The sequence below is a fragment of the Danio rerio genome, chromosome 16, assembly GCF_049306965.1.
Source record: "Danio rerio strain Tuebingen ecotype United States chromosome 16, GRCz12tu, whole genome shotgun sequence".
Classification (NCBI taxonomy): domain Eukaryota; kingdom Metazoa; phylum Chordata; class Actinopteri; order Cypriniformes; family Danionidae; genus Danio; species Danio rerio.
Genome location: NC_133191.1, coordinates 9,030,001 through 9,045,000, shown reverse-complemented (window position 1 = coordinate 9,045,000; position 15,000 = coordinate 9,030,001). Strand labels below are relative to the sequence as shown.

Below are 15,000 nucleotides of genomic sequence, written 5' to 3'. Positions count from 1 at the left end.
AAATAATTAACGCGTTAAAAAAATTAACGCAATTAACGCAGTTGCAGGTTTTTTTTTTTACTTCCTGTTGTGGTGGACTTGTCTTCAACATGCAATAAATGTGGATAAGACCAAGGAAGCGCTTTTTGAAGGCAAGTTTCAGTATAAAACAATTAGTCGCATCACCAGGTTCTCCAGAGTTTCATGCAATTTCGGGTTTTTCATTTTTAACTTTCGACTTCTGTTGTAAGTTGATACCGCATGGCGAACTATAGAGCTCCATAATAATTAACCCTGGCATTCATGGGTTCAAAACTTTTCAACTCAGAAGCAAAATATTTCAACCTGCAAGCAAAGATTCTAGATGTGCAATAAAAGACAGCCAAAAAGAGAGCAAAATTAAGGAGTGTGCAATGAAAATTGTGGTAACTGCATAATAGGACATTTGTTTATTTTTTGCAATTCAAAATATTTTATTATCATTGACATAAGTTTTTTAATTAAACATGTTTTTTTATTTGAAATCTTTATTTTTTTAATTACTACATAATTATTATTTTTTTTAAATAAATATTTTTTATTGAATAATAAAGAAACAAATCTAGCTCCATAAACATGTAGATGTTCTACCCCATTAAAGGCTTCTTTCTCATTATGTAGTTAATAACAAAAGATACACTACGTGTTTTTGGCTGTGAGACGTAGTTTGGACGAAGTTGTCGGTGATTCTTCCTATAGTAAAGTCATGCAATGTGAAAGTCCCTGTCGCCGATCAATCTTGCAGTGTAAACAAAGCAGCGCCGAAACGCAAGCCCAGATAGTCATGCAGTGTGAAAACATCTGTGACATGACTACTTTAAAAACCATGCAGTCTGAACTCGGCATAGATGTAATAAAAGCACATAAGCACCAAGGAAAAATCAGACGCTCAAGAAGAAATCATTAAAATTATGACATATTAAAAAATTGCAAATATATGACAGAAAATTGTGGTAAAATACAATTAGTGAAGCATTAATTAAATTCTTACTTTCCACTGACCGAAAATCATCCACCCGCACAGTTGAGTAGTGGACGGGCTCAAATAAAAATTTGTTGCCAATATTTTTCTTAGAAAAAAATGTCTTTTTAAAAACAATTTCGTAGCTATATTGTTTGTCTCTTTGTTCAAATATTTTACTTGGTCAGTTATCTTCTAGATAAAATAGAAGAACCAATAACATTTGAAGTGAAGTGCTTCAAAACCCGCAATATGCTTTAACAATAGCGAACAACAAACTCAAATAAAATAATAGGCTAAATTAAATTAAAGTGAAATGTTGTTTCAGAGAAGCCAAAATTAAACTGTTTTCCCATGTTGCGCCGGTCAATAACAATTTAATTAATTTAATCAAATAATGTGAAAGAGCAGGACAGGCGTTTACAAATTCGCATATTCGCAACAGCACTAAACATTTACCTTGGTGGAACAATCTCGGTTGGAATTGTAAGACACTTCAGAAACTCGTGAGAATTTAGTTGTCTGCTGATTTATGCCAGTCTGTCAGATAAAATAGTTTAAATAACCTTGAATGGTAGCTGTTCCATGCGAGGAGGTCGCGCAGCAGCTGGATCTGATCTGTCTGATGAACGAGACAGGTTCCCCGGCTCAGGTGCTGATAATGGACTCAGTATTTGTCTCATTGGTTTTAAGCCTTTTGGCAAATGTCTCAATTATGTTTAGCTGTTTTAAAGAGCGTTTATTCATTTTAACCTTGTTTTAAAACAATACCTATCTGAATGGTGATTTTTAGATGCGGAAAATCCACCAGTAAAACTAAAGATTTACAATAGATTTGTAAAAAAACAATAGATTTCTTTACCCATCTCCCACCATGCAAGAACATACACACTTTAAAACACACATCTTTATTTGTTGTCATTCTTTCTTGCTTTATCAATATATTGTAGTGTATACTGTTTAATAATCAATATAAATTATCAGGCGCCACTGTGAAAGAATGTTTATGCATTTTGTGTGCTGAAAATTTCAGAAGATCTGGAGAACATTGAGCTTCTCCTCTCAGATAACTGGTGAGTGAAAGATGCGCATTGCTTGAAGCACATTGGAAACTGATCATTCAAGACTTTGATGACTGCTCCTCTGAACTTCTTTCGGGCAAACGCATAGATGATTGGGTTGAGGCAACAGTGGCTCAAGGCGATGGTTTCCACCCACTGCATGGCAAGACTCAAACCATTATGCCACTCGCAAGTTAACATGTACTCCATTCTCTGCAGGAACATAAGAAACATGACGATGTTGTATGGAGTCCAGAAGAGAAAATAAACCGCTACCACAGCAAGGATCAGTCTGACCACTTTGTGCTTTTTTTGCAATTTCATGCTGAGCAGAGTTGGGATAATCCGGGAATAACAAAAGATCATGATAATCAGAGGGAAAACCAAGCTCAGAAGGTTCATCTTAAGATAATTTAATGGCATCCAGAATGAATCCTTAGGAAAATCAGATCCGCAGGATATTTTGCTGTTTGTCTCATTTTTATCTTTGGCAAAAATTATGTTAGGTAGGGACACCAACAGGCTGAGCATCCATACCAACGAGGCCAGAGCCAAACCCATTTTTGTAGAGCGATTTCTGGAGAACACACTGTGGGCATGGACAATGATGGCATAGCGATCCAGTGTCATGAGAACCATGAAGAAGATGCTGGCGTAGAGACCAATCATGAAGAGACCTGTTATGGTGTGACACATAAACCTGCCAAAAATCCACTCATCCATGGCATTGTGAGCCCAGAACGGCAGTGACACAAGGAAGAGTAGGTCAGCTAGGGCTAGGTTGAAGAGGCACACGTCTGTCATGTTGGATTTGTGGCGGTATCTGACAAGGACCCACACGACCAGACCATTTCCAATGAAGCCGATGATGAACACTATGCTGTACAGGATGGGAAGGAACACTTCACTGAATGCCTTCGTTTGGCTATTGTTGCATGGTTGCTCAAAGTCACCTTCTCCATTATAGTAATCGCTGTAGTCAGTTTTTGTAGCTTGAAAATCACAGAAAGTTACATGTTAGGTCATATAGCAAATTTGTAATGTCATATATTTATATATATATAATCGGTAACGCTTTCTTTTACAATCCGCAAAGTACCGCGTACGTACAGTGAAATTACAGTGTACTTTTCTCTACGTACTGTGTAAGTATAATGAACCTATGTGTAGGTATAAGGGAACAAACCGTAATGCTTGGGTAAAAAGGGGGTAACAACCAGATGTTTCTTTACGAAAATTACCGCGTAAGTACAGTAAAATAACAGTGTACTTTTCTGTACGTATAGTGTAAGTATAAATAACGTTTACGCATATAAGGGAACAAACTGTAATGCTTGGGTAATTAGGGGGTAACAACCAGATATTCAGCATGAAAAGTACCACGTAAGTACAGTGAAATAACGGTGTACTTTTCTTTAAATTGCAAAAGAACAAACCATAATGTTTGCATAATAGGGGAGTAACAATAAGATATTCTTCACGCAAAGAACCGCGTAAGTATATTACGTTTACGATGTACTTTTCTTCAAGTATTGTATACATATAAAGAATTATGCAAGGACGGTGACAACCTATTGCTATCTGCAAATGTACTGTACATGTACCTGCGTGCGTACATTAGTACTCTTATTCAGTGCTTGGGTTTTATATGGGGTGTTTAATGAATAAAAGATTTACAACCTTTGAAATTATGAACCCTAATTGTATTCTGTATGTATTTTAAATCTGTAATTCAATATAAAATATATTTCCATACACTACTTACCTTATGTTTACTCGTCGATCTCAGCAAAGCCATCAATGTCTCCATAACTCACTATCAACAAATAACTTTGCATGATATAGGCCTACCGTCAGGGTTCAATGCAGATTAAAACAGGCTCGCATCTTTACTGCTGTTTGCACAGGGGGGCCAACTGTTGCATTTCAGTAAATGTATAGCTGATGCTTTATAGAAAAATGTAGTAATTTGGTTCTAAATCAATAAAACCTGCTGCTGTAGTTTACTCTGTTCTTAGTGTTTAAGTATACACTAGTGTGTTTAAAGTTCAGCTTCTTCCCTCTTTGTTCTCTGTAGTTAAAGGATAAATACAGTATTTGTTCCCTCCTTGTTCCCTGTACTTACAGGGTAAATACCAGATTTGAGGGTTGTAAATTAAAGTGAAGCATTGTTCCTCCTTTGTTACCCCTTTGTTCCCTGTACTTACAGGGTAAATACCACATTTGAGGGTTGTAAATTAAAGTGACGCATTTTTCCTCCCTTATTACCTGTAGTTAAAGGGTAAATACAACATTTGTTCCCCCCTTGTTCCCTTTAGTTTACAATGTAAAATCTTGAAGGCAGTAAAATAAATATACAAACACACAATATATTTCTTCTTTACTTTGTAACCTTTATTTTAATAAATAAGCATTTAAAAACACTTCATCTTAATCAAACATTGTCTCGTCCATCATTGCCTATACTCATTCATTTTCTCTTCGGCTTTGTCCTTTTGTTAATCTGGGGTCGCCACAGTGGAATGAACCACCAACTTATCCAGCATATGTTTTACGCAGTGGATGCCCTTCCAGCTGCAACCCATCTCTGGGAAACATCTATACACACCCGTTCACATGCATACACTACGGACAATTTAGTTTACCCAATTCACCTGTACCGCATGTCTTTGGACTGTGAGGGAAACCGGAGCACCCGGAGGAAATCCACGCTAACGCAGGGAGAACTCCACGCAGAAACGCCAACTGACCCAGCCGAGGCTGGAACCAGCAACCTTCTTGATGTGAGGAAACAGCACTACCTACTGTGCCACTGTGTTGCCACCCAGCTGCAACCCATCACTGGGAAACATTCATACACACTCATTCACACACATACACTACGGACAATTTTAGCTCACAAAATGTCACCACATATTTTTGGACTTGTGGGACCTTTATTCATTAAACACCCCATATAAAACCCAAGCACTGAATAAGAGTACTAATGTACGCACGCAGGTACATGTACTGTACAGTACATTTGCAGATAGCAATAGGTTGTCACCATCCTTGCATAATTCTTTATATGTATACAATACTTGAAGAAAAGTACATCGTAAACGTAGTATACTGAAGCAGGTCAATCACCAGAAGCGCCGCTCGGCGCCACGCAGCACCATGTATTTTAGAATTCTAAATGTTTCTATCAGGATACACACACCGGCGCCGCAAGTCGGCGGCTGTCGGCGGCGCCTGGCGACGGCTCAGGACGCAGTTCATTTTTCAGCCGCGCCACAGAGCGCCATCTGATTAGTTTCATGTTAAATATCATTCGAATGTGCGCGTCTGGTGTGTGATACTTTAAATTGTCATGTACGCGCCGTGTCGCGGCGCCGAGCGGCGCTTCTGGTGTGCGACCTGCTTTACGCGGTTCTTTAACAATATCTTATTGTTACTCCCCTATATTATGCAAACATTATGGTTTGTTCTTTTGCAATTTAAAGAAAAGTAAACCGTTATTTCACTGTACTTACGTGGTACTTTTCATGCTGAATATCTGGTTGTTACCCCCTAATTACCCAAGCATTACAGTTTGTTCCCTTATATACGTAAACGTTATTTATATACTTATACGTACAGAAAAGTACACCGTTATTTCACTGTACTTACGCGGTAAATTTCGTAAAGAAACATCTGGTTGTTACCCCCTTTTTACCCAAGCATACGGTTTGTTCCCTTATACTTACACATACGTTCATTATACTGTAGGAAAAGGCTGTCTTTTCTTTATCGCTAGGGTTAAGTGGAATTTGCCAGTAGCCGGCAGTCAAGTCAATTGTGCTAAACACTCGGGCTCCAGAAAGCCTGTCAAGGGTGTCATCCACCCGAGGAAGAGGGTGCGAGTCTTTAATGGTAACATCATTGAGGCGTCTATAATCAACACAGAACCGGTGTGTACCATCCTTCTTTCGAACAAGAACAACCGGGGCTGACCATGGACTTTGAGACTCCTCAATGATGTTGTGGTCCAAGAGATTTGACACCTCTTGTTGCAGTACAGCCTGAGTAGCTGGTGATGTTCTATATGGACGAAGTTTTATTGGAGCTGCATTGCCTGTATTAATACTATGTGTGATCAAGTTTGTCTTGCCATAGTCGTGAGAATGAACACTTAAAATGTCAGACAGCTCACTCAGTGGCAGTTTTCATTTTTGACCACTATATACCACAGCATGGTGTCCCTGAGGCCCTACACTCGGATCAGGGCAGGCAGTTTGAATCAGACCTAATAAAGCACCTTTGTAACTTGCTATCAATCAAAAAGCTTCGTACATCCCCTTATCATGCGCAGTGTGATGGAGCTGTAGAGCGTTTTAATCGCACGTTAAAAGGTGAACTTTCTAAGTGTCTATTTGATTCAGGTTCAGAGTGGGATGAGTATCTCCCACAGGTTGCATTGGCTTACAACACCACCAAGCACACTAGCACTGGGCTAACACCTTTCTTTCTAGCCCATGGCAGAGAGGCCCATGTTCCTATAGACACACTACTTCAGGACAATAATGCTTCCTGTTCAGCAACAGCTGGTACACCCGCAGCATATGCTAACAAAGTGCGTAAAAGACTAGCATGTGCTTATCGTTCTGCGATAGCTTTCCGAGATAAGGCTCAAGAACAACAACGCCTGAACTATGATCGTTATTTGAAGTACACTCCGTATAACAGGGGTGACTTGGTTTTAGTGAATGACCCTGCACACCGCCACAACAAACTGCATCCACGTGGGGTAGGCCCATATGAGGTTTTACAATCCATATGCCCATTTGGTAGTTCTACCCCAGTTAATTTTGAAGTTCGTGATGTATCTAAACCTCATGCAAAAGCAAAAATAATTCATTACAATCGCATGAAACCGTACATTACTGACATGCAGAACACTCATACCCTTACCCCCTCTCCCTAACCTGCTCAGCCAAACACTCTTAATACATTGTCTGGGCTCTTACCACCCCACATTACACCTGCACCACCAGGACTTCCTACAGTTCCGGTTCCTTTGGAACTTCCTCAGTTACAAACACAGCCCCAATTGCACTCACCTGAAACCCTACAATCTTTCGGACCTATGGACAATAGCCAGAGCTTGAACTCAGGACTGTCACCTCAAACTCAAAGAACACCTGACACGGGATTGTCAACAGGTGTTTCTGAATCACCAGACTCTCCAGTGGCTACACGGAATGTACTTTCCAGGACACGTCGTTTGCCTTACCATTTGAAAGATTTTGCACTTTACTGAGTTTTTGTCTTTTATCTGTACTTGTTTGATGTGCAGCTTTATATGTCTAATAGTTAAGGGAAGGTTTTTCAAATACTGATGCCTTGTGGCGCTATGTCATTTTTGTTGCTCATGGTTAGACATGCTTTTGAAAGTATAAGATTTTATTTTTTTTATTTTTTTATATATACAGTTTTGGGTAACATTGTTTCTGGATGTTGAGCACATACAGTTTTGTGCTGAATTGTGTTAGAGAAATGAGGACATTTCTTGTAGGGTAAGGGAGTAAAATGTAGGGAGTGAAATTTAAAGTGAAACTAATGTTCTGTACCTTTAAATAAGTTTGGAAATAGTATCGCGGGATCAGAGACCCCAGAGATCAGAGATCAGAGTGTGAGTGAGATCTCGCGCGCGCAGACAGAGAGAGAATGAGACGGAGAGAGAGAGAAACCGCACGAGGTAATCTGTAATGACTGACTAATGATGTTCACCCTGTATGTTTAATAAATCAAGGGTTAATACCTAGTGATGGTGAAATGAAGCTTTCTGAACCAGTGAAACGCTCGACTCAATTGTATCGGAAAAAGGTTCGTTACTCGAAGCTTTCTAAATCAGAGCTCGATGAGGACCTCTTCTGGTGAAAGTGTGGGAAAGCACTGTGTTGCCATAATGTCAAATGTTCACAACTGACCAACTCATTCATGTAGTAATACAACAGCAATATAAACAAATTACTCAATTACTGTAGTTTTTACACAAGATATATTACATTACACAACTGATGATTGTAGAAAAATCCAAGATATTCAAAAGTTTATCATAACACAATTAGTCCCGCTCCAAGCGGAGATCGAACCAGCGATTCCTGGTTGAAAGGCGAGTGCTCTAGGAGGACGCTATGTAAACGACGCTTCAGGGTCGCATTCACGAGATCGTCTCTGTTAAACACAATACTACGAGTTGCGGTGGTTTTCTTTAAAGATAGTCATAAAAAATACGCTAATACACTTTAGTATTGTTCAAAACCTTTTTACTAAAAAATACTATTGTAGTTTAGTTTAATTACTGGTGTGTGGGACTGGTGTAGTGCTTTGAAACAAATGTATGTAATAGACGCCAATTCTCTCGCTATACACTTTACTATTAGGGTGTTTAAACCTTTGAATCAAAATTCGAAGCAGTCACGTGGGTAAAGGCGAAAATGAAGCTTCGGACATTACTGATCACGTGATGATGGCAAAACGAATCAAGCTCCGGTACACTGCTTCACTGCGAGATGTCGTTTTTGATACATGCTTCGAAGCCTCGGCGCACAACGTCACATCACTACTAATACCTGCCGATTGAGCTCCGTGTGTCCTCCTTGCAACTAAGCCATAGAACCCACAAGACGGCATGTGGTGAGAACTGGAAAGTTTATATCTAAAGCACCAACGCGCGTTACAATACTTTCACAGTACGTAGAAGAAAGCGTTACCATAATCTTAACAATGGCTCAAAATGTCTTTAGATTTGAAGGATTAGTAATTTATAGTTTAGTTTGTGTTCTCATGACCTCTACTTGTCATCATTTATATTTTTGTGGGTTGTAAACTGAGATAAACAGATGCTTAGATTAACCATATAAAGTTTAGTTCATTTTAAATTAAATTATAATATACAGTATTATGGGAAAAAACACCACAGTTTTGCATAATTCTATAATCATTTACTAATTATTTCAATTTTAACAAATGCTGTAACAAAAATCACAAACAAAATAAACCAAAACAAAACAAAATAAAACAAAACAAAACACAATGCCCTAAATAATATTAGAACTTACAATCACCTACCAGCCACAGTACTTGGCTCCTCTGTCATGTCTCTAGGTGGTGATAGCAGCTGAATGTTTAAAACTGATGTGATCCTGTGTGTAAAAAGCTTCAGAGGTTCACACAAACACAGGAGGTGTTATTTCCTGAACCTCCCAGTGGCTAAACTTCTTCTTAGGAAAAAAAAAAAATTATGTCACTTTTTTTATTTGCAAGTTTTCACACTCAGATGATTTTATGTTTATTTCATAAATGGAATCAAGTCTTTTACTCACACAAGCAACAATAAAAAAGCAAGGCCAAAATATAAAGAGGAAACAGGGAAAATGGTTAACACCAGTATTTAAGAATATGCTATTTCTACAAAGATTAGTTAAAAATAGTTAAAACATTCTCATAAGTTCGAGCTTTCATTTTTACAAGCTTGAACTGATTACTAATATAGAATTATTCTTTCATTCCTGCTTGCATCTGAGCTTTTAAATGCGGAAGTGACATTCATTTATTTTTATTTACTTCACTCTACAGACATTTTTTTTTAAATCGGCTGTCTCTGTACGGTTAAACATTTCTTAAAATGTGTTAGTAATATATATATTTTTTATTACTTCTTTCTAGATTTTGGATCGTCCTCCACTCACTCTACCACTTTGTTTTTCCTTGCCAGACTTCATTCAAGGTAAGTAATATTATAGTGTCACTTAAAAGTGTTCCCAATGATTACTTTTATTAATGTTAATATTAATATCAACTGCATCAAACAAATTAGCCTATTAGAATGATTTCTGAAGGATCATCTGACACTAAAGTAATGATGCTAACAAATCAGCTTTGACCTCACATTAATAAAATATATGGTCACATTTTATTTTGATGGTCTGTTTGTTGAATTTAAGCTGTATTGCATCTACATGCCATCTAATTCTCATTAGATTATAAGTAGACTGTTTGGGTTGCGGTTAGGGTTGGTGTAAGTGACATGTACTTGGTAAATTAAGGGTTAGGGTTAGGGTCAGTTAATGTCTGTTGAAGGAGCAGAATCAACAGATATTAAGCAGACAGTCTATTAATACTCAAATGGACCATTTACAATGTAGTGAAATTAAAAATCATTATTTTAAACTGTAAAAATATTTCAGTGTTACTTTTAAACTGTAAATTAATGTTATCGATCAAATCAATGCAGTCTTGATGTCCAATAAAAAGACAATGAAAAATACAAACATTAATGTCAATAATGATCTAGTTACTGATGATGGACAAAAATGATGACTGATGATTCTGTTATTTCAGGATAAGAAAGAAGCCTGCTACAAGAGAGACAGCGGAAGGGAGCCTCAAAGACATTTTTATTAGGATCTGCTAATCATGAGGGGGCAGACAAAAGAACCTGCATTTTCCTTCAGCTTAATATCAGGGGTCGCCACAGCGTAAGGAACTGGATATTACTTTGGCATATGTTTTACACAGCCTTCCAGCTGCAACCCAGCACTGCGAAACACCCATACACTCTCATATTCACAGACACTTCTACACTATGTTCAAATTCACCTATAGCACAAGTGTTTGGACTGTGGTGGAAACCCACACCAAAACAGGGAGAACATGCAAACTCCACACAGAAATGCCAGCGGACCCAGCCGGGACTCATACCAGCAACCTTTTTGCTGTGAGGTGACAGTCTGAGCCACTGTGCTGCCCCAGTGTAGTTATTAATAACCTCCAGATGTTTTACAGTTTGATTTTGTAATAATAATGCACGTTTAGATTTATTGTAATATGTTAATATTTATTCGCAATGTAATTTATTTTTATGTTGTTTATAATATCGTTAAATGTCATAAGAATGTTATAATTTAATATAATATTATAATAAATAATTATAATAATGTTAAAATATAAATAATACAATTTTTTTTAATAGTTTATTTTTATAATGAGAAGTCTCAAAGTTTGTCTTTATTATAGAAAACTCATTGTTGAATGGCTACCACTTTACAATAAGGTTGTATGTATTATTTAATGCATTTACTAACATAATAAACAATACATTTATTACAGTATTTATTCATCTTTGCTAATGTTGGGGAATTGTAAAAAGTTGTTAATTGTTTATTCATGTTAACTCGCAATGTATTAACTAATGTTAACAAGCATGACTGATTTTATTAATGCATTAGTAAATGCTGTACATAAATTATGCTGTACAGGTATTGTTCATATTAGTTCATATTTAAACCATTAACATTACTTATAAAACTACTGTAAAATGTAACTGTTGTATGTATGTTGTTATATTATATTTGTATGTATTTTATATTTATTTTGTTATATTTGTTAACGTATGTGTTTTTAAAACATTTCATTAAGTGTTTAATGTATGTTCGTTATGCAGTATTATAAATAAATGTTATAATGATTAAGTATTTTGTACTTGATTTCATTATTGGACATATTTATATTGAATACAATTGTAAAGATATTAAAAATATTCATAACAATAAATATGATCATGTTTGCTCATATTTCAAACGAAGTGTGGCCGTGCTATTTCTGTTGTGTGCATATGGTGTCGTTTGTGTTCTCTGTTCTTGTGACTGTTTTTTTCTCCACAATTTGTGAGAAATCAGAATCAGGCAAATTGCTTTTGGCCACAAATGATGAGACCGTTGCACTTTGATATTGATAAATTATATAATAAATAGTAAACTTAATAAGCCCTCCCACTCCCCACATCTCAAAGAAAAAAAATCTTAACAAAAATCTAATATTTCTTCTCTTTTTTTTTAAGTAAAAAAACTTTTTGTATTTTCCTCCCACTAATGAAACCCGTGAACCTTATTTTCCGACAGAAAAACAAGCTATTTCCTGTGAATATGAGACAAGAGACTTTTGCTAAAAGAGTAGCAAAGTGCAGTAAAAGGTTTACAAACTCTGCAAATACAAGTTAAAAACAACCGTCTCTGCATTTACTTTAAAAATAGTAACTGGGAAAAATGGTGCATTTATAAATTACAAGTGTTATTTTTGTGAATGTGTTCATCTGATGTCAATAATGTATCTCTCTCTCTCTCTCTCTCTCTCTCTCTCTCTTGTATTAGTATTATTCTTCACTTTGATTTGTTTGTACAGTCTTCATGGTCTGCTTTCCTTAGAAACAAAGATAGAGAGTGTTGGAACATCATATTTGTGGTCGATCCTACAAACCAATCTAATGCAGCAGAAGAATCTGTATAATCATGCAGCGACTTGAAAGATTACATGTAATCAGAACTGAATCCACCTTGTTCTAGTGTTTTTTTTTTCACACAATATTTTTCTTTATCAGCGTCACAGTGCATCCAAATTCCAGTACTTGCATCTGAAATTATTAATTAACCCTAAAAATTCTTCTGAAATCGAAGGTTTTTGTTTAAATTGCTATTTGTTGACAATACAATAAAATGGACAACATTAAAATAATAAAAATAATGTTTGTAAGGAAGTGCACAGACTGTGGCTCAATAGATTTCATAGATATCACAGAATGATACGCACATGTGGTTTACAGATAAGTGTCAGACTGTGGTACAGTATATGAGTTTGAATATACACAATCACGCAGACAATGGATAAAAAAATGTTTAATAGAATCCTTTAAACAGTACAAATACCAGAAGCAAACTTTTAATATTGTAAAAAAATAAACAAATATTGCCTCAATGTATTTATCAGAGGTCAAAATCAACAATTTAATTCATTGATCAGAGAAATCTACAATAAGGAATAGTTCACACAAAACATTTACTCACTATTTACTAAGTGGTTCCAATGAGTTTCTTGTGAGTAACACAAGGGAAAAGGCTTTAAAAAGGGGAAAATATTTTTGTAAAAAAAAGAGAATTTTGAAGAAAGCTCAAAAACTGTAACCACTGATGTCCACAGTATTTGTTTTGAACAGTCAGACATTGGAACAAGTGAAGGGTGAGTGGGCTAAATGATGACGGAATTGTCCGTCTTGGGTGAACTACGCCTTTAGTTAATATCAAAACTATTATTTGTCTCATTTGCATATTTGTATCAAATCTATTATATATGCACAATATACAAGCACAACATTAATTTCAGCATTATAATCAAAATTGGCATACTTTAAAAACCAAAAAGTTAAGGAAACTCAAACCATTTGAGGAAACCGATTGCAACAAACCATTTAAGTTCAAAAACTAATCCTAATGAGTACAGTGAACTTAATCCATTTGAGTAAATAAAGCAATTTAAACAGTAATGCAGATAAATGAAGAGAACTCAATCCAATTGAGTACTGTAAAACCCAATAAGCAACTCAAATCCTTTGAGAAAACTGATTGCATCAAACCGATTGCATTTTAACCGAGTTAAAACAACTAATCTATATGAGTGTGATCTTACTCCATTTAAGTTAAAGTAATGAGATATTTAATTAACTCAATACCTCCAACACTGAGTTCAAAACTCTTCAGATGAGTAGAATTAACTTTCAGAAAGAGTTAACTACACTCGTTTCATTTGATAAAGTTTACTGTTGGGTTTTACAAAAAAAGAACAAAGGCTACATAAAAAATGAAGTAGATATACATTCATTGCTAATAATACCTCGAGGTTCACTCAAAAGCTGGCGTTTGCTGCTGCTTGTTGAGTTAAAACAACAAAATTCTGAAATACTTTGGGGAAAACATAATTGCTTTACGTTCAATCCACTTGTATTGGTAAAAAAACGATTTATGTTGGGACAACTGAGTGAAACCCAGCATTTACAGTGTAAGTTCTCTTGAAAATAAGATTCTCTGGAGGAATATGTTTGCCTTATGCAATTTGTGTGCTGGAAATTTCAGAAGATCTGGAGAACATTGAGCTTCTCCTCTCAGATAACTGGTGAGTGAAAGATGCGCATTGCTTAAAGCACATTGGAAACTGATCATTCAAGACTTTGATGACTGCTCCTCTGAACTTCTCTCCAGCAAATGCATAGATGATTGGGTTGAGGCAACAGTGGCTCAAGGCGATGGTTTCCACCCACTGCATGGCAAGACTCAAACCATTATGCCACTCGCAAGTTAACATGTACTCCATTTTCTGCAGGAACATAAGAAACATGACGATGTTGTATGGAGTCCAGAAAATAAAATAAACCGCTACCACAGCAAGGATCAGTCTGACCACTTTGTGCTTTTTTTGCGATTTCATGCTGAGCAGAGTTGGGATAATCCGGGAATAACAAAAGATCATGATAATCAGAGGGAAAACCAAGCTCAGAAGGTTCATCTTAAGATAAGTAAATGGCATCCAGGATGAATCTTTAGGAAAATCAGATCCACAGGATATTTTGCTGTTTGTCTCATTTTTATCTTTGGCAAAAATGATGTTAGGTAGGGACACCAACAGGCTGAGCATCCATACCAACGAGGCCAGAGCCAAACCCATTTTTGTAGAGCGATTTCTGGAGAACACACTGTGGGCATGGACGATGATGGCATAGCGATCCAGTGTCATGAGAACCATGAAGAAGATGCTGGCGTAGAGACCGATCATGAAGAGACCTGTTATGGTGTGACACATAAACCTGCCAAAAATCCACTCATCCATGGCATTGTGAGCCCAAAATGGCAGTGACACAAGGAAGAGTAGATCAGCTAGGGCTAGGTTGAAGAGGCACACGTCTGTCATGTTGGATTTGTGGCGGTATCTGACAAGGACCCACACCACCAGACCATTTCCAATGAAGCCAATGATGAACACTATGCTGTACAGGGTGGGAAGGAACACCTCACTGAAAGCCTTTGTTTGGCCATTGTTGCATGGTTGCTCAAAGTCACCTTCTTCATTATAGTAATCGCTGTAGTCAGTTTTTGTAGCTTGAAAATCACA

At 36.6% G+C, this 15,000-nt stretch overlaps 3 protein-coding genes across 3 annotated transcripts in view; 1 reads left to right on the top strand and 2 right to left on the bottom strand.

Annotated features, from left to right (window-relative positions):
* Nucleotides 1–15,000, top strand: part of LOC141378159 (uncharacterized) — a 416,515-nt gene that overhangs the window by 281,594 nt on the left and 119,921 nt on the right. The gene's annotated exons all lie outside the window — the stretch shown is intronic.
* On the bottom strand, nucleotides 1,552–6,231 carry LOC141378345 (C-C chemokine receptor type 5-like). The gene is made up of 3 exons (XM_073926789.1): nucleotides 6,215–6,231; nucleotides 5,786–6,102; nucleotides 1,552–3,032 (listed from the first exon to the last, which is right to left on the bottom strand). The coding sequence occupies exons 1-3, from the start codon at nucleotides 6,229–6,231 to the stop codon at nucleotides 1,984–1,986; spliced, it is 1,383 nt and encodes a 460-aa protein (XP_073782890.1). The 3' UTR covers nucleotides 1,552–1,983.
* The window catches only part of si:ch211-207g17.3, a 6,372-nt gene continuing 3,274 nt past the window's right edge, over nucleotides 11,903–15,000 (bottom strand). Inside the window, exon 2 of the mRNA XM_001344184.9 lies at nucleotides 11,903–14,987. Within this exon, the coding sequence (XP_001344220.4) occupies nucleotides 13,939–14,987 (1,049 nt within the window). The 3' untranslated portion in view covers nucleotides 11,903–13,938. The remainder of the gene's footprint in view (nucleotides 14,988–15,000) is intronic.

What these genes read in the sequence shown, in the direction of transcription:
- LOC141378345 (XM_073926789.1), bottom strand. An exon ending in AAAGACAGCCTTTTCCTACA is followed by an intron (nt 3,033 to 5,785) that starts GTATAATGAACG and finishes GTGATTTTCAAG; the next exon opens with CTACAAAAACTGACTACAGC.